The sequence below is a fragment of the Pristiophorus japonicus genome, chromosome 11 (assembly GCF_044704955.1).
Source record: "Pristiophorus japonicus isolate sPriJap1 chromosome 11, sPriJap1.hap1, whole genome shotgun sequence".
Lineage (NCBI taxonomy): Eukaryota > Metazoa > Chordata > Chondrichthyes > Pristiophoridae > Pristiophorus > Pristiophorus japonicus.
The window spans coordinates 96,038,053-96,057,214 of record NC_091987.1 but is presented as its reverse complement, the minus strand read 5'-3'; the positions used below and the strand labels follow the sequence as shown (position 1 = coordinate 96,057,214).

Here is a 19,162-nt window from a genome sequence, read left to right as displayed (position 1 = left end):
CTCCCCAGCCCACCCTTCAAGATTTAGTTCGGACCTGGAATTTTAGGTCCTTCATTGAAACACCTATGAACTTGTTGATGTGGAAGGAAGTCATCCTCAATTCGAGGGACTGTCTATGATGATGATGATGAAGGTGTCTCTGCCTTCTTGGGAACCACTACACGATTGTCCCAAAGAAGGCAGTCTGTCTGTATAGACATTTCAGCTTTGCGCCGCTGGAATGGATTTCTCTCTTCCTGCATTTCCACTGGGACACTGGACCAGCTCCTGTGAAGCACACAGCTTTTGAGGGATAATAAGGGGTCGTGGCTCATCCAGGTTTTGATCTACCAGGCAGTGATGGGTGATTGCTCACTCTCAAATGCTTCCATAATCATGGCTAAATCTGCGGGCTGCAGCATTTCCACCCCGGTGGTGGGAAAAGGCAGCCTATTGAGAGCATCGGCGCAGTTTTCTGTGCCTGGTCTGTGGCGGATGGTGTTGTTGTATGCAGACAACGTGAGCACCCATCTCTGGATGCGGGCCGATGTATTGGTATTTGTCCCTTTGCTCTCGGAAAACAGGGATATGAGTGGCATATGGTCAGTTTCCAATTCGAATTTTAGCCCAAACAGGTATTGATGCATTTTCTTTACCCCATAGGCTCACACTAACGCTTCTTTTTCAATCATGCTGTAGGCTCTCTCAGCCGTAGACAGACTCCTGGATGCATAAGCAACTGGTTGCAGTTTGTTGCAATACACACCCGACGCCATACGACGATGCATCACATGCCAGTACCAAACACTTACATGGATCATACAACACAAGCAATTTGTTTGAGCATAACAATTTCCTCGCTTTTACAAAGGCATTTTCTTGGCTTTTGCCCCAAACCCATTTGTCCCCTTTTAGTAGTAAGACATGCAGTGGTTCTAACAATGTGCTGAGACCCGGTAAGAAGTTACCAAAGTAGTTCAGGAGTCCCAGAAACGACCGCAGCTCCGTCACATTCTGTGGCCTCGATGCGTTCTTGATTGCCTCCGTCTTCACGTTCGTGGGCCTGATGATGTCCGCCGCAATCCTCCTTCCCAAGAACTCCACTTCAGGCGCCAGGAAAACGCATTTCGAGCATTTTAACTTGAGCCCTCCGCAGTCGAGTCAACTAAGAACCTCCTCCAGGTTCTGCAGATGCTCGACTATGATCTGACCTGTGACCAAGATGTCGTCCTGGAAGACCACGGTGTGCGGGACCGACTTCAGTAAGCTTTCCATGTTTCTCTGGAATATCGCCGCCGCTGATCAAATTCCAAACGGGCATCTGTTATAAATAAAAAGACCTTTGTGCGTGTTGATGCAAGTGATGCCCTTCGATGATTCCTCTAGTTCCTGCGTCATGTAGGCTGAAGTCAGATCCAGCTTCATGAACATCTTTCATCCTGCCAGCATTGCAAAGAGGTCATCGGTCTTTGGTAGTGGGTATTGGTCCTGCAGGGAGAAACGATTGCTAGTTACTTTGTAATTGCCACAGATTCTGATGGTGCCGTCTCCCTTGAGGACAGGAATGATCGGGCTGGCCCACTCGTTGAACTCAATCGATGAAATGATGTCCTCTCTCCCCTTTCTCTCACCATGTACTGTACTGCTCTCGCCTTGTGATGGATGGGTCGCACCTCCGTAATTAGGTGGATCTTCACTTTTGCTCCTTGGAATTTCCCAATGCCTGGTTCGAATAGCGAAGGGAACTTGTTTAAGACCTGGCACACAAAGTGTCATCAGCGGGCGATAGCGCTCGGACGTCGTCCCAGTTCCAGTGTATCTTTCTCAGCCAGCTCCTGCTGAGTAGCGTGTGACCATCGCCCGGTACCACCCAGAGTGGTAGCTTGTGCACCGTAGGAGACCTTTATGGTAGCACTGCCGATTACGGGAATCAGTTCCTTCGTGTAAGTTCTTAGTTGCGTACGAATTGGAGTTAATACTGGCCTTGAGGCCTTGTTGCACCACAATCTTTCGAAAGTCTTTATGCCGTGATGGACTGGCTCGCGCCCATGTCCAGCTCCATTGACACCGAGAGTCCATTTAGTTCAACATTCAGCAATATCGGGGGACAATTCGTGGTGAATGTGTGCACCCCATGTACCTCTGCCTCCTCGGTCTGAGGCTCCGGTTCGTCGTGATCCTCCATGGATCTGTCCTCCTCTGCAACATGGTGGTTTGCAGGTTTAACAGGATTAGCAGCTTGCCTGTACATACTTTGGAGGTGTCCCATTGTTCCATAGCCCTTGCAACATACTCTTTGAATCGGCATGAATGGAAATGATGATCACCCCCGCAACGCCAACAAGGTGTTAATGGCCTTGCATTCATCACCCTTGATGGTGGACTCTGAGACATCTGCGGACATGCAGCTGCAGGCATGTGTGACCTGCCCTGTACGTTGCGATTCGAAAACAACATCACCTTGTTTACAGTACTTGTAGCAGCACTTGTGTGCTGAGAGATTTGCTTAGTATTGTTACTGGTGGCAATGAACGCCTGGGCTATTGCTATGGCCTTACTCAAGGTTAGGGTCTCTACAATCAAAAGTTTGCGAAGTATGGTTTTGTGGCCAATGCCAAGTATGAAAAAGTCTCTGAGCATGTGCTCCAAATGTCCTTCAAATTCGCAATGTCTTAGCTCGGCGACATAACTCGCCACTTCCTGGCCTTCAGACCTTTTGTAGGTGTAGAAATGGTACCTCGCCATCAGAACGCTTTCCATGGGTTCAAATGCTCTCAGACCAGTGTGCACAAATCATCGTATGATTTCTCCGTGGGTTTCGCTGGAGTGAGCAGATTCTTCATGAGGCCATACGTTGGTGCCCCACAGACGGTGAGGAGGATCGCCCTTCGTTTGGCTGCGTTCTCTTCTCCATCTAGCTCGTTGGCCACGAAGTATTGGTCAAGTCGCTCCACAAAAGTTTCCCAATCATCTCCCACCGAGAATTTTTCCAGGATGCCCACTGTTCTCTGCATCTTTGAGTTCGCTATCTGTATCTCATCGCCAGTTATGTATGGAGAAAGAGTCAGACCGAACACTGTGAGCTCAAAGTAAAGTGTGACCTTAGTCTTTTATTGCAGGTCTGCAGCGTGCCTCTCCAACCTGTGACTTAAACTCCTGTGCTCCCAAGGGATTATGGGATCCCTTGGGACTCCAGGGGATGAACCCTCTGGTGGCTGTACAGAGTAAATACAAGTTTACATATATAACAGTTAGCATGCAGGTACAGCAAGTAATTAGGGGAGCAAGTGGAATGTTACGAACATACGAACAATGACGGACAGGTAAAGACTGTCTGGTAAATCAGGCCTGTCCCAAATGTTGGCCTTTATTGCAAGGGAGATGGAGTATAGAAGTAAGGAAGTCCTGCTACAACTGTACAGAGCGTTGGTGAGACCACACCTGGAGTACTGCGTACAGCATTGGTCTCATAGAAACATAGAAAAGAGGTGCAGCAGTAGGCCATTTGGCCTTTCGAGCCTGCACCGCCATTCAATAAGATCATGGTTGATCATTCCCTCAGTACCCCTTTCCTGCTTTCTCTCCATACCCCTTGATCCCCTTATCCGTAAGGGCCATATCTAACTCCCTCTTGAATATATCCAATGAACTGGCATCAACAACTCTCTGCGGCAGGGAATTCCACAGGTTAAGGAGGGATATACTTGATTTGGAGGCATTTCAGAGAAGGTTCAGTAGGTTGATTCCTGAGATAAAAGGGTGTCGTAGTGCCGTATGAAGAAAGGTTGAGCAGGTTGGGCCTATACTCATTGGAGCTTAGAAGAATGAGAGGTGATCTTATTAAATGTGTAAGATTCTGAGGGGACTTGACAAGATAGATGCAGAGAGGATGTTTCCTCTCGTGGTGGAATCTAGAACTAGGGGGCATAGTCTCAGAATAAGGGGTTGCCCATTTAAAACTGAGATGAGGAGGAATTTCTTCTCTCAGAGGGTCGTGAATCTTTGAAATTCTCAACCCCAGAGAGCTGTGGAGGCTGGGTCATTGAATATATTTACGATGGAGATAGACAGATTTTTGAAGGATAAAGGAGTCAAGGGTTATGGGGAGAGGGCAGGGAAGTGGAGTTAAGGCCAAGATCAGATCAGCCATGATCTTATTGAATGGCAGAGCAAGCTCGAGGGGCCAGATGGCGTACATCTGCTCCTATGTTTTATATTCTTATGTTCTTAATTGTTGATTGATTTTACGCAGCCCTACTTTATTAATTTATTTTTGGTGCATGAACCTCTGGAAACTAATGCCGCGGTGAGGGCAAAGTTTTGTGGATGAAGAAGCTTTGGCTCAATGCCAGTGGCATTGATTGATTGAGAACAGATTTGGCTTTAAGCACTCATGAAATCTGTCGCTCATGCCACGTAGGGCATTCAGTCTGCTGGTAAATTCGAGTGAATCATGAAATGAAAGCTGCTTTTATACAATGTGAGAGCCACGCGAGCACTTCAGTTCCTGACCCATAGTCAATTGCAAACTAAAGATAAATCGCCCAGAATTTCGAAGGCTGGTGGCTGGCAAGGTCTGCTTTTTAAGTACAGTTGACTGTCAGTAATCCCTTAAATTCCTATTATTTGTTATCATTCTCATCTTAACTTTACCTGACCATTTAACACAGTCGTTCAGGCAAACAGGGTAGAGGTTACATTTTTCACCTAATTGTAGCTGCTTTACATTGCCTTTAGAGGGATGTTTGTGCCAATGCTTTTCCGATATGTGGGTCTTGTGCATCCGATGGCAACCTCAATGCAAATTTGCCAGATTTGCTTAAATCAGCTGCCAGGAAGAGCAGCTGTATTTTTACTGTCTCTTCCTAGTAGCTGGTTATAATGAATTTGGCCAATTTACAGTCGGATTGCTGTCTTGTCAATTTAAAGCAGCTTCTGGAACATAGTGATGCATGGAAATGTATCTGCCTTATGTATATAAAATCATAATCCAAAGTTTCCATCTCGATTTGGGAAAATGCTTGTGGAGACAGAGAAGTATCATGTGGTAAATCCCAAAAGCAGTTACAATTCCTGGATCTTGCTATTGTTTACTTAGATACTGAGCAGGAGATCAAGAAGTCCATTTAAGGAAGTGACAGGTGATGCTGAACCTGACAGAATATGTGGCATAAAAATACAAAAGCGTGACAAAGCAATTTTAGTGATTTATATATTATACCCACACACTTCCCCTACCCCCACCCGTTAAATGTCAGTGTTCCATATTAATCTCCCACTCAAGGAGCAACAGTGCCACAATTGTAGGATGTGCTGTTATAAATGGCTTCTTTTTAAAAAAACGAGCAAGGTGAAAAGGATGTCCTTCAAACTCTTGGCAGAAAATAAATCTTGAAAACCCACTCATAGAAACATAGAAAATAGGTGTAGGAGTAGGCCATCCGGCCCTTCGAGCCTGCACCACCATTCAATAAGATCATGGCTGATCATTCCTTCAGTACCCCATTCCTGCTTTCTCTCCATACCCCTTGATCCCTTTAGCCACAAGGGCCATATCTAACTCCCTCTTGAATATATCCAATGAACTGACATCAACAACTCTCTGCGGTAGGGAATTCCACAGGTTAACAACTCACTGAGTGAAGAAGTTTCTCCTCATCTCAGTCCTAAATGGCTTACCCCTTATCCTAAGACTATGTCCCCTGGTCCTGGACTTCCCCAACATCGGAAACACTCTTCTTGCATCTAACCTGTCCCGTCCCGTCAGAATTTTATGTGTTTCTGTGAGATTCCCTCTCATCCTTCTAAACTCCAGTGAATACAGGCCCAGTCGATCCACTCCTGCCATTGTGTGAGCCACAGCTCAGTTAATAGCACTCTTGTTTCCAAGTCTGAAAGTTGTGGGTTTGAGTCCCACTCCAGGGACTTGAGCACAAAAATCTAGGCTAACACTCGAGTGCAGTGCTGAGGGAGCACTGCACTCTCCGAGGTGCTGTCTTTTGGATGAGATGTTAAACCGAGGCCCCGTCTGCTCTCTCAGGTGGACGTAAAAGATCTCATGGAACTATCTGGAAGAAGAGTGGAGAAGTTATCCCCGGTGTCCTGGCCAATATTTTTCCCACATCAACATCACAAAAAAATGATCTGGCCAATATTGCTGTTTGTGGGAGCTTGCTGCACGCAAGTTGACAAGGCGCTTCCTTCATTAAAACAGTGACTACACTCTCAAAAAATTGGCTGTAAAGCACTTTGGGTTGTCCTGAGTTTGTGAAAAGCGTTATATAAATGCATACTAGGTCTGTGCAGCACAGCTGATCTCTAGTTGTCTTGGTTAATCCTTGCCAGTCGAACGAGACCTAGCTCTGTCAAGCCCATATGCCACCACACGTTCAAAAAAATCCACACACAGGCATCTTCCACCTTGAAGATGTAGCTCGGGATTTGGAATATTAGATCCTTCATTGAAACACCTCAGTACGAGGAACCGCCTAAGAAGGATAAATGCAAGCCTTTCTTTCAACTTCTCACTAGTATTGCACAAACTGCAGAAAACAATCCCTGAATCTGCGCCTGACCGGAAGCTGACAAGGGATGACCACCTGCCCATTGTGACCTGCCGCAGCTGGGGTGACGCTACAGAGGGAGGCGGAGCGGCAGGGCATGATTGACAACCATTGGGATGGGTATCCAGGAAGTGACGCCACAGAATAGGGCGGGGGGGGAAAGTCGAGCGTGATTGACAACCGCCCGGATGGGTTTCCAGGAAGTGATGCGTCGGGTGACGGAAAAGAAGCGGAGTTCGCTGCGGTGTTTTCAGCAGAGGAACAGAGCAGAGAGAGAGAGAGAGCAGGAGGAGGTGCCGCCGCCAGCACCAGCACCAGCACCAGCACCAGCAAAGGGTTCGGGAGACGCCTTCACAACATCAGTCTCAGGTTTGTGATTGAGAGCAGGATATTTACAGTCTCAGCAGCCTGTGGGAGATCCCCTGCAAACCCCGCTGAGAATGGACCTCCTTCCGCTGTGTGACGGGTTGCAGCGGCCGGATATTATTTGCTGTCCTTATCATTGCTTGCTCTGTTGATGGCTGGTGGGGTTTTACTTCTTCTTTCGACCTGACAGGCCGGCAACAGCAAACCCAATCCAAGGTGGCCGCTTTTAGTCATCCATCCCACTCACCCACCCGTGCTCTCCTTAAGGCATTTGTTTTGTTGGATTATAGGTGATTACCTGCTCATAATTACCCTTCCAGATGCATTTCTATTAACTACGTATTGGCAACTGTGATCTGTCCTTGTGTTGAAAGGGAGAATGGGATTCCGCGATGATTGATTTTTTTAAAAGAACTGTTAATATTTAATGTGTACGACGTTTTAATGAAGGGAGGGGAGAGAACGTGACTTGTTTAAAGATCGTTTTTGCTGCAAGACGAAACCGAAGCGGAAAATGATAATGTGTTCATTCGGCTGCTTAAGTGAATGAAAACTTGACCTTAAAAAAATGTAATGTGGTTCTGATGACCTCCTGTTCATAGTCAGATCTGCTGTCTCTGTCGATAGGGTATTGGAGAAGATGGCATTCAGTAAAGGATATCGTATCTATCACAAACTGGATCCACCGCCCAGTCCTTACAGTGTGATAGTAGAAACCCGAAACCGAGAGGACTGTCTGATGTTTGAATCTGGAGCTGTGGCTGTTCTCTGTAAGTAATAGATGCAGCTTCGATTTCAGGCGATTTCACGTATCAGTGGAATTTTTGCCACCCAGGGAATAGGGTTCAGCAATATCTTGATTACTTGTCATTTTTCTGGTAACTGTACTATTCTGATATCAACATTGAAGTTGTCCTCTAGAATTTCATGAGAGTTTTGTTTTATAGCGATTTAACATTCAGAATTCCTCTACCCTCCCAGCAGTAAGATAATGTTTTAAAAATTAATATCAGTAGTTGCATTTACAATTATTTCTTTCCTTTAGAACATGTCTTCCTTGCCAGTGATATTGCTGTTGGTAAATAAACTGCTGGGACTAGAAAATAATTTATATTTCAGACAATACTTTTTTTTAAATGCAAATCTATATACACATACTGAAGGAAGCAATAACCATTTGTATTCTACCCTTTACCCTATATTGTATTGGGCTAGGTATCACCTTCAGTTGAAGTGGATAGTCTGATCATCTTGCTTGCTTCTGATATTGTTGCCCTTTTAAGATGTATGTGAACATCCTGGGCTAATTTCCTCCAATATTCTGTAGCTGCAGTCTGTTAGTGGCACATAGTCTTGGTGGCATAGCTGAGACTGGGAGCTTGAGACATGGGGAAACTGTGGATGAAAATCTGTGGCTTACTAGTTAGAAGCATTGCAGTGCTGTTGTTGCCTTCTATAAACAAACTCTCTAATGCAGGCTTTATAAAAGGATTGGAAGGTAGTGCCGCTTGCTGCTGGCGCAGCCTTGATCAAGAGAGTGCAGGGAATACACAGCAGGTCCATTGGCTTTCCGTGACTGATGGACACTGCAAGGTACAGAGTGTCTGATTGACAGAAACAACAATATTATGATATAGAATTAAAATCTAATTAACTATAAAATTCTATGTCTAAATTCTATTGGTAATGCCTCCTTAAGAGGGGGTGCTTGTAGAGTTGTCATTCGGTTGGTGACACTGGGACAACCAACTTTGTTTATTAGAAATATGCCTCTAAAGAAAATACTGATGGAGAATTCATATTTTGGATAGTGATCCTTTGTTTCGTTGAAATCTCAATCCAAAGCATGGAACTACCTCTTCTCTCTTCAGTGTATATTCAGAATTTCCTGTGTTTATTTCAGAATTCTAGCATTTGCAGTTGTTTTTAATTGCTGCTTGAATGTGTATAGTTGTTTGTTGGCTGTACTGATACAGCATGCCATATGAGCATGCTGCGTGGTAGGGAAAACATTATTGGATGAAGGACAATAACTCGCTGGTTCTTTTATATCAAAGTTGTGAAAATTAGTTTGTATTTATGAAACAGAACCTAATGGTGTTCTGAGTTGGCACACTGGAAGGTAACTTCAGTTTTATGATTGGAAGGATTCCCTAAATTAATCATGCTTCTGGTTTTGCACTTTTTTCCTTTTTTGAGTGAGCTGCTCAATATTTGCTACTTTATGTTAGGATTATATTTTGATTGGTAGAACAGCATAAATGACTTGCTTCATGTAGACATGGTTTCAGTTCTGCATTGTTATTCTAACTGACACTTTTGTTATTCTTTTGATCCTGAGTGGGACTGGGGGAATGTTTTGGGGTGGGGAAGGAACTGGGGAAATGGAATGGATTCAGGTAAAACTGTTTTTACTTGACTCATCCCACAGTAAACGTCTCTCCAGCAGCACTGCGGTTGTAAAGAGCCAATGACTCATCCCTGATTCAACCTGGATCTGAGGGGGGAATAAAAATAATAATTGTAACTGGGTAGTCTGGTGAGTTAGAAAGAAAGAAAGACTTGCATTTGTATAGAGCATTTCACGACCACCGGACATCCCAAATCACTTTACTGTAGAGGACAGTAACAATATTCCGACAGTGGATAGTCTAGGGGCTATAGCGGGGGAGGAACTTAACACCATCACTAAGGAGGTGGTACTCAGTAAAATAATGGGACTAAAGGCGGATAAATCCCCTGGACCTGATGGCTTGCATCCTAGAGTCTTAAGAGAAGTAGCGGCAGGGATTGTGGATGCATTGGTTGTAATTTACCAAAATCCCTTGGATCCTGGGGTGGTCCCAGCAGATTGGAAATGTAATCCCCCTATTTAAAAAAAAAAAGGAGGCAGACAAAAAGCAGAAAACCTATACACCAGTTAGCCTAACATCTGTGGTTGGTAAAATGTTGGAGTCCATTATTAAAGAAGCAGTAGCAGGACATTTGGAAAAGCAAAATTCGGTCAGGCAAAGTCAGCATGGATTTATGAAGGGGAAGTCATGTTTGACAAATTTACTGGAATTCTTTGAGGATGTAACGAACAGGGTGAATAAAGAGGAACCAATGGATGTGGTGTATTTGGACTTCCAGAAGGCATTTGACAAGGTGCCACATAAAAGGTTACTGCACAAGATAAAAGTTCACGGGGTTGGGGATAATATATTAACAGGGATAGAGGATTGGCTAACTAACAGAGTCGGGATAAATGGTTCATTCTCTGGTTGGTAACCAGTAACTAGTGGGGTGCCACAGGGATCAATGCTGGGGCCCCAACTATTTACAACCTATATTAATGACTTGGAGGAAGGGACTGAGTGTAACATAGCCAAGTTTGCTGATGATACAAAGATGGGAGGAAAAGCAATGTGTGAGGAGGACCCACAAAATCTGCAAAAGGACATAGACAGGCTAAGTGAGTGGGCAAAAATTTGGCAGATGGAGTATAATGTTGGAAAGTGTGAAGTCATGCACTTTGGCAGAAAAAAAATCAAAGAGCAAGTTGTTATTTAAATGGAGAAAAATTGCAAAGTGCCGCAGTACAACGGGACCTGGGGTACTTGTGCATGAAACACAAAAGGATAGTATGCAGGTACAGCAAGTGATCAGGAAGGCCAATGGTATCTTGGCCTTTATTGCAAAGAGGATGGAGTGTAAAAGCAGGGAAGTCTTGGTGAGGCCACACATGGAATACTGCATGCAGTTTTGGTTTTCATATTTATGAAAGGATATACTTGTTTTGGAGGCAGTTCAGAGAAGGTTCACTTGGTTGATTCTGGAGATGAGGGGGTTGACTTATGAGGAACGGTTGAGTGGGTTGGGCCTCGACTCATTGGAATTCAGAAGAATGAGTGGTGATCTTATCGAAATGTATAAGATTATGAGGGGGCTTGATAAGGTGGATGCAGAGAGGCTGTTTCCATTGATTTGGGGGGGGGGGTGGGGGAGACTAGAACTAGAGGGTATGATCTTAGAATAAGGGGCCACCCATTTAAAACAGAGATGAGGAGAAATTTCTTCTTTCAGAGGGTTGTAAATCTCTGGAATTTGCTGCCTGAGAGCTGTGGAAGCTGGGACATTGAATAAATTTAAGACAGAAATAGACAGTTTCTTGAAAGATAAGTGATTTATGGAGAGCGGGCAGGGAAGTGGAGCTGAGTCCATGATCAGATCAACCATGATCTTATTGTATGGCGGAGCAGGCTCGAGGGGCTGTATGGCCTACTCCTGTTCCTATTTCTTATGTTCTAAGTCTTCTTTGAAGTGTAGTCAACAAAAAAAAATAGATATCTGGTCATAATCACTTTGCATGTGCACAAATTGGCTGCCGTGTTCCATACATCACAACAGTGACTACACTCCAAAAGAACTTTGGCTGTAAAGCACTTTGTCGTCTAGTGGTCGTGAAAGGCGCTATATAAATCCAAGTCTTTATTTTAATGTAAAAAACATGACAGTCAATTTCCGCACAGCAAGCTCCCACAAACAGCAATGTGATAATGACCAGATAATCTGTTTTAATGATGTTGTGCAATCTGGAGATTTCAATTCGTCCATGTAAATGTGTGATGTCTGCTTATAATGTGACTTTGGATAAGCTGATACAGACAGACCATTAGGATTTGTAGGTCTTGAGGAAGAGCTATTTTGAGTTTGGTGTTAAGGCAGATTACTGGTGGTTAAGCAAGAAATATTTCCTAATATGTAGTCATTACAGTCATCTAGCTCAATTCTGCAACACTTGATGTGTGAGCCGCTGGTGAACAAAGATTGAGCGGGTACATCTCCGGGTGGGGTGAGGCCCAATCAAAGGTCTAGTTGTATACTATCTCTAAATCCGTTAGGATAATAGGATATTACCTAACTAATATTAGCCCAGTCAATTTTTCTCTGCTAATGCTCCTGTGGAACGCGTGGGATATTTTGCTACGTTAAAGGCGCTATATAAATGCAAGCGGCTGTTGTGAGTCAGAAGCTGGGTGGGGGAGACTCCTAGGGTTTGGTGTAGTTGTTAAATTCCACCCCCACCTCGCTCTGGTCGTCTTGGCCCTATTGAATGAGGATGTGAGTTGGGGGCTGGTGGGGAGAGGGACCTTGCAGTTTCACCACAGCCATGTGTGTCAGGAGGGATGAGGTCAGGGCGGGGGAGCGGCAAGAGTTCGTAGAGGGATGTGATCGGGGCCTAGGAGAGGTGTGAGTTTGGAGCCCAGAAGAGGTGTGGGCCCCAAGGGCAGCACAGGCCAGCCCACACTGCGATATGTGTGCGCACTAGGACCGTGCAGCAGAGCTGGTCTCCAGTCGTCCTGGTTAACCCTTGCCAGGGCTTAGAGGTTGCAGAGGAGATGTACTAGAATGGTACCAAGGATGAAAGACTTTAGTCTCGCTAAGTCACGTAACTGGAGAAACAGGTTGCTCTCCTTTTAGAGCAGAGAGCGTTGAGGGGAGATATAAGAGGCATTCAGATTCTGGAAGGATTTTGACAGTTTCTTTGTATTTACTCTCTAGTGACAGAAGGGTCAGTAACCAGAGGACACAGATTTAAGGTGATTGGCAAAAGAACCAGAGGCAGCATGCAGAAACAATTCTTTTACATAGAAAGTTATGATCTGAAAGGGTGTTGGAAGCAGTTTTAATAATTTATGAAAAGGGAGTTGGTAAATACTTGAAAAGAAAACATTTGCTGGGCTATGGGGAAAGATATAAAGAAGATACTAATTGGATAACTCTTTGGATTGACGCTGTAGGAAAAGGATGCTGATCTCTAGATTAACTGCCCTATTCCTCAGCTTGTTGCTGATGCTCACTGAGCAGAAATTGACATTGTTTCTGCCTGAAGCAAAATGGGGGCATAGCTCTGGGCACAGTCTGAGAACGCGTGTTTTCAAATCACATTTGTCGGTTTTCACAATGTGGACAAGTCTTCAATTTGGAAATACTTTACTATACAGCATATTCTTGCTTTTCCCTTCATAGAATCATACAGCACAGAAGGAGGTAATTCGGATAATCGTGCCTGTGCCCACTCTTTTTAAGGAGATATCCAATTAGTTTCACTCCTCTCCAGGCTTTTCCCTCTTTCACTTCTATAGACCTAAAATTGTAATACATGTAACTGTCTGTCTTTGCTATAACAAGTTTTGTAATAATGCAGCTCGGCTTATCAGAGTGAGAAAAAATACCAAGATTTGTTTTAATATTTTATGAAGTTACTATGTTGTACTTAATTGCCTCTCTACTGGAACCATGGGACTTTTGAAGAAATTCATCATCTGGGACCAGTTCGTAACAATGGAAAGATACATTTCTGATAGCAACAAATGTTTTGGGGAGAACTTAGTCTTTGCCTTATCAGGGATTGAATGTACTTAATGCTGACACTAGTACAAAGATTACATTTATTCTGTTCCTTTGCACAGTCTTTGTATGAACAAAAATATAAAAGGAAGCTATTGTTTCTACAATAGTGCCAATTGTTTAAAAAAAATGTGTAATATTTGAAAAGGATGCAGACTCTGAATGTAGTTGTCATCCACCTTCACCGCTGGCTGAAGCAACCTGTTATCTTGCACCCACGCATATAAAATCTGCATCTTTCATCTCGTCAAAAAAAATCCATTTAACACTGTTCTGTTTCTAACTTAGTTATTCATCATTGCCCAAAGAGTGAGTTTTGTGCTTGTGTTCACTTCCACTCGTAAGGTCATTTAAAAAGAAAGCTTCAGCCACTCACTGAGCCATGACATTTCTATTTAATAACAGAATACACTCGTATGGAATTGATCCTTTGCATTTCTTTCTGGCAAATTAAATATGTAATTACTCTTGCTGCAATTTTGTATACTGTTGTAATTCCACTAAGTAATCTGCTTCAAATATAAGAATCATTCTTACAAATAAAAAAAAATACAAGGTTTTTACAATTAATAATGTTGTCAGAACCCGGAAATTCAACAACTGTCTATCTCATCAAGTTGTCACATGTTCAGCTATGTAATTTGCCAGGTCTCACTAAAATCACCTGGTATTGCATGTCCTTTATCTTGCAGGATATTTAAACAACACCACAGTCAAGAAAAATAACTATTGATAAACAAATTATACAAGGAGGAGGGGAGGGTCAGTGAATTTAGGGCTATAATCTAATTGTGAAGTTCAGATGAGAAATGTAGACAATTTTTTTCTGATACAATTGCTGCCATGTAATTCACTGAATGGTATCTAATATCCGCTATTTCTGCTAACCGAGTGATTTTATCAGCTAACATTTGAAAGAACACAATGTGTCTCATTTATTACCCCATTCTGAATAATGTCTCTAAAACAGAGTGCATTGGAATAGACGGAAATAATATCTGGAACCGAATCACATACAAATAAATTATTTAAAGTGTTCATGTATGCTTCAGAAAGATTATTGTAGGTAGGGTCTGTTGAGTTTATGCAAAAGATTGTAGATGACATGATTAGAGAATGAAAATATTTGTGTCTTGGTTCTTTTATATAAAAATAAATAAATAAAAATGTTATCCCAAGAACTGCAGTATGTAGCTCCTGGCGATCTCCTCTTGGGCAGAGGCCTGTCTTAAATTGGGTATTACAGGAGATGCTGAAATAACCTGTGGTAATTTCCAACCTATTATAGGTGTTATACCTAATGAAATTCAGTAATTAAAAAAAAAAAGTATTCTGGGCTCTTCAGCTTCTCAAGAAAAAGGTGACTCTTCATATGCACTTGGTTGGTACAATTGGATTGAGTTCTGGTCATTGAATTTGAATATAGGAGTCAAGGCAGTAGTGTGTGCTCATGTCGAGCTCTTACTTACATTGTTGGCTCATAGCCATGCATCACCACTACATGTTAACTCTCCTCTGAGTCAGAAGATTGTGGGTTCAAGTGCCACTCCAGAGACGTGAGCACAATAATCAAGGCTGATAGTGCAGTGCTGAGGGGATACTGTTGGAGGTGCCTTCTTTCAGATGAGATGTTAAACCGAGGACCCCGTCTGCTCTCTCATGGACATAATGGATCCCGTCGCACTATTTCAAAGAAGAGCGAGAGTTATCCCCAGTGTCCTGGCCAATATTTATCCTCAATCAACATAATAACAGATTATCAGGTCATTATCACATTGCTGTTTGTGGGAGCTTGCTGTGCGCAAATTGGCTGTCACATTTCTCACATTACAACAGTGACTACACTTCAAAAAAAGTACCTAATTGGTTGTAAAGCACTTTGGGACATCTGGTGGGCGTGAAGATGCTATATAAATACAATTCGCCTTTTCCCCTGTTGTGGCAGAATAACACTTTATTTTATGATTTCAGTTTGTGTTGGGAATTTTGATTCTTGTACTTTCCGTTGCAGCTGAAATGATTAAATAGTACCTACTCACTTGGTTCATTGCTTTATTCTTGGAGCAATCCTATTCCCTAATCGGCATGTTCATCTTTTTCACTTGTGGTTTTAGAATGTGATGAATGATGCATCAGTTTGTGTTTTTATTTTGCAGCTTTTCCCCCATCCCCTGTCCCTTGGAAGATTCTGACTAATACTGGGGTATGATTCTGCTCATTTTCCTGCAGGGCTATTGGATAGTGATCAGGGTGTTTACCCTACCCCTCCAACCCAGAGCAGTTAAGGAATCCCACACCACCTACACTGAAATCAAATATCTTGGCACAGACCAAGAATGAAACCTGGGGCTTTCTTGGTTTGTATTGCCCAGTGTGACAGTGCATTTGAATTGGCATAATTAATTTAACAACAAATCTACCTACAGTGCTAAAAACCGCCTGTGAAATGCTGGCAGTTTGAAAACTGAATCCATGGTGGGGTTAATTTGTATTAGGATGGATTTGTTGCATTTTCATAGTCAATTAAAGGCTGTTTTCCACAGCACTCATTGCATATAGAAAGTCATGGGGTACATTACAAGTTGGTAGACAGGGTACATTTTTTTTAAGGGAAGAAAATGTAATTATGATATCACAGAAAAAATAAAAATGGCTTAATGAATTTCATTTTTTTAATTACCATATTGCAAGTAAATGCACCCTTGTTCTTCCTTTACTTAACTTTTGTGTATGCAACTCATTGTAAATGTAGGTTTTTCGCTTTCCTGCGTTAGATGTTGGGTAAGAGGTAGTATTTGGGCCAATGAAAGAAAGGATTCAAATAGCAGACCAATGTATTTTGGGAAGAACTTATGATGAGAGCTGGTTAATATTTAAATAGACCAAAATGTCTGTAGATTATTGGTTGAACACTTAATGTTTAACTAGAGTGTTTGTACCATTGTTGAGAACGGCCCTGCCCTTCAAAATTTTTCTACAACACCCACTATCCTATAGAACATTTGTCAAGTAATTCAGTCTTGGCCACAACCTCAAATGTCAGTACTATTTTCACTGGCTGCATAACTGAGTGGGGGGAAAAGGTCAGATTTTGCATGGGAGGAAAAGAGTTTTGGGAACTTTTTACATGCAAGTTTGGCTTGGCTGATAGTACTTGCCTCTAAGACAGAAGGTTATGCATTCAAGCCATTCTCCAGGACTTGGCTGCATAATGTAGGATGGCATATCATTGCAGTACTGGGGGAATGTTAGTGTCAGATTGTGCCAGCTGCCAGATGAGACATATGCCTGTTCAGATGGACATACACAATCCTTTGAACTATTTGAAAAAGGGAAGAGTTCTCTTCAGGTACTGGCCAAATTCTACCCTCAATCACTACCACCATACACAGCAATTGGTAATTCACCTCATTTGCTGCTTGGGATCTTGCTGTGCACAGAATGCCTGCAGCGTTTGCCTATATAATAATGACTGCACTCAAAGTATTGAATTGGTTATGAAACACTGAGACATTGAGAATGTGATGAAGTGCTACATAAGTGCAATTTCTTTCTCTTATTGTATATTAAGTATCATAATTGTGTACAGTCAGACAACTGGTGGGTGTTTGGATTACAAAAATGGTTTGGATAAACTACATTGGGGTATCAATTTCTCTTGCTCCAGCACCTTGGTTTTATATCATAGAATCATAGAAATTTACGGCATGGAAGGAGGCCATTTCGGCCCATGTCCATGCCGGCCGACAAACAACTATTCAGCCGAATCCCACTTTCCAGCTTTTGGTCCGTAGCCCTGCAGGTCACAGCACTATAAGTGCACATCCAAGCACCCCTTAAATGTGGAGGCTTTCTACCTCTACCATCCTTTCAGGCAATGAGCCCTGCACCCCCACCACTCTCTGGGTGAAGAAATTTCTCCTCATATCTCCTCTAAACCTCTTACCAATTACTTTAAATCGATGTACTCTGATTATTGACCCCTCTACCAAGGGAAATAGGTCCTTCCTATCTACTCTATCTAGATGCCTCAATTTTATACACCTCAATAAGGTCACCTCTCAGCCTCCTCTATTCCAAGGAAAACAAACCCAGCCCACTTAATCTTTCCTCATAGCTAAAATTTTCCAGACCAGGCAACATCCTTGTAAAGCTCCTCTGTACCCTCTCCAGTGCAATCGCATCTTTCCTGTAATGAGGTGATCAGAACTGCACATACTACTCTAGAGGTGGTCTGACTAGTGTTTTATAGAGTTGAAGCATAACCTCCTTGCTCTTGTATTCCATGCCTCGACTAATAAAGGCAAGTATTCCTTATGCCTTCTTCACCACCTTATCTACCTGGTCTGCACTCTTCAGGGATATGTGGACCTGTACTCCAAGGTCTTTACATGTTTCAGTGTCGTACCATTTAATGTATATTCCCTTGCCTTGTTAGTCCTCCCCAAATGCATTACCACACACTTCTCCAGATTGAATTCCATTTGCTATTGTTTTGCTCACCTGATCAGTTCATATCATCCTCTAGTATGCAGCTTTCTTCTTCATTATCAACCACACAGCCTACTTTTGTATCAGCTGCAAACTTCTTAATCATACCTCCTACATTCAAGTCCAAATCATTGATATATACCACAAAAAGCAAGGACCTGCAGAATCCCACTGGAAACATCCTTCCAGTCACAAAAACACCTATCAACCATTACCCTTTACTTCCTGCCTCAGCCAATTTTGGATTCAACTTGCTGCTTTGCCCTGGGTCCCATGGGCTTTTACTTTCATAACCAGTCTGCCATGTGGGACCTTATCAAAAGCCTTGCTAAAATCCATACAAACCACATCAAACTCACAACCCTCATTGACCCTCCGTGTTACCTCTTCAAAAAATTCAATCAGACACGATCTCCACTTTACAAATCCATGCCGGCTGTCCTTGATTGATCCATGTCTTTTTAAATGAAGGTTTATCCTGTCCCTCAGAATTTTTTTGACTGGCCTGTAATTACTCGGCCTATACTTTTTGCCCTTTTTTAAACAACGGTACAACATTAGCCGTCCTCTGGCCCCACACCTGTAGCCAGAGAGGATTGGAAAATGATGGTCAGAGCCTCTGCTATTTCCTCCTTTGCTTCTCTTAACAGCCTGGGATACATTTAATCCGGGCCTGGGGATTTATCCACTTTCAAAGCAGCTAAGCCCATTAATACTTCCTCTCTCTCTTTGTTTATTTCATCTAATATTTCTGAAGCTAATGGTTAATTCTGTCTATAAGAGACAGTGTTGCAGGTATAAAAATTGTGAAAAGATTGCCACAGATAGAAGCAATGCTTGAGGCTGGTATCCTGGGCTTCATGATGTTCTCAGTATATAGTTCAGTGGGAGTACTTGGAAAGAGTGACCAGCACAAAGTGTGTGGAATTCAGCATTTTCATTGAGACACATAGGCATGATGCACAACCACCAGTGCGGCTGGAGATGAAGTTACTGTTGACCTATTTTAAATTCGCAAGGCAGTGCTTCGCAGCAAAGTTTGCCATAACATTCGTGTTTTTATTTTTTAAAAAAACAAGAGCTATGGCAAACATAATTTATAGAATGATGGGGGCCGAAATTCATCACCTCACTGCCCACTGCCGCCGACATTCCTTGTCAAGATCCGCCTAGTGCCACTTTGGAGGTGGCCTGGTGCGGGCGAGAGGAGAGAGCCGATGGGAAATGTCCGTTGATGTCAGCGGACAGCCGAGTGGTGCAACTGAGCGCCCAGATTGCTGCGGGTGGGACTCTGAGGCAGAACGGGGTTGGACGAGGCTGGTCGGTCGCTGATGGTAAGTCTGAAGAACCTGAAAAAAAGTAAGTGAATA

At 43.0% G+C, this 19,162-nt stretch overlaps 1 protein-coding gene across 8 annotated transcripts in view; it reads left to right on the top strand.

Annotated features, from left to right (window-relative positions):
• The first annotated feature begins 6,768 nt into the window (after positions 1 to 6,768).
• Positions 6,769 to 19,162, top strand: part of synj1 (synaptojanin 1) — a 131,514-nt gene continuing 119,120 nt past the window's right edge. For 6 of the 8 annotated variants that reach the window (XM_070893758.1, XM_070893754.1, XM_070893757.1 and 3 more), the window contains exons 1-2: positions 6,769 to 6,911; positions 7,536 to 7,678. In XM_070893758.1, coding sequence (XP_070749859.1) covers positions 7,549 to 7,678 — 130 coding nt within the window. In that variant the 5' untranslated portion in view covers positions 6,769 to 6,911; positions 7,536 to 7,548. Of the gene's footprint in view, positions 6,912 to 7,108; positions 7,199 to 7,510; positions 7,679 to 19,162 lie in introns of those variants that run through there. The other 2 variants (XM_070893751.1, XM_070893752.1) reach the window with 2 other exon arrangements.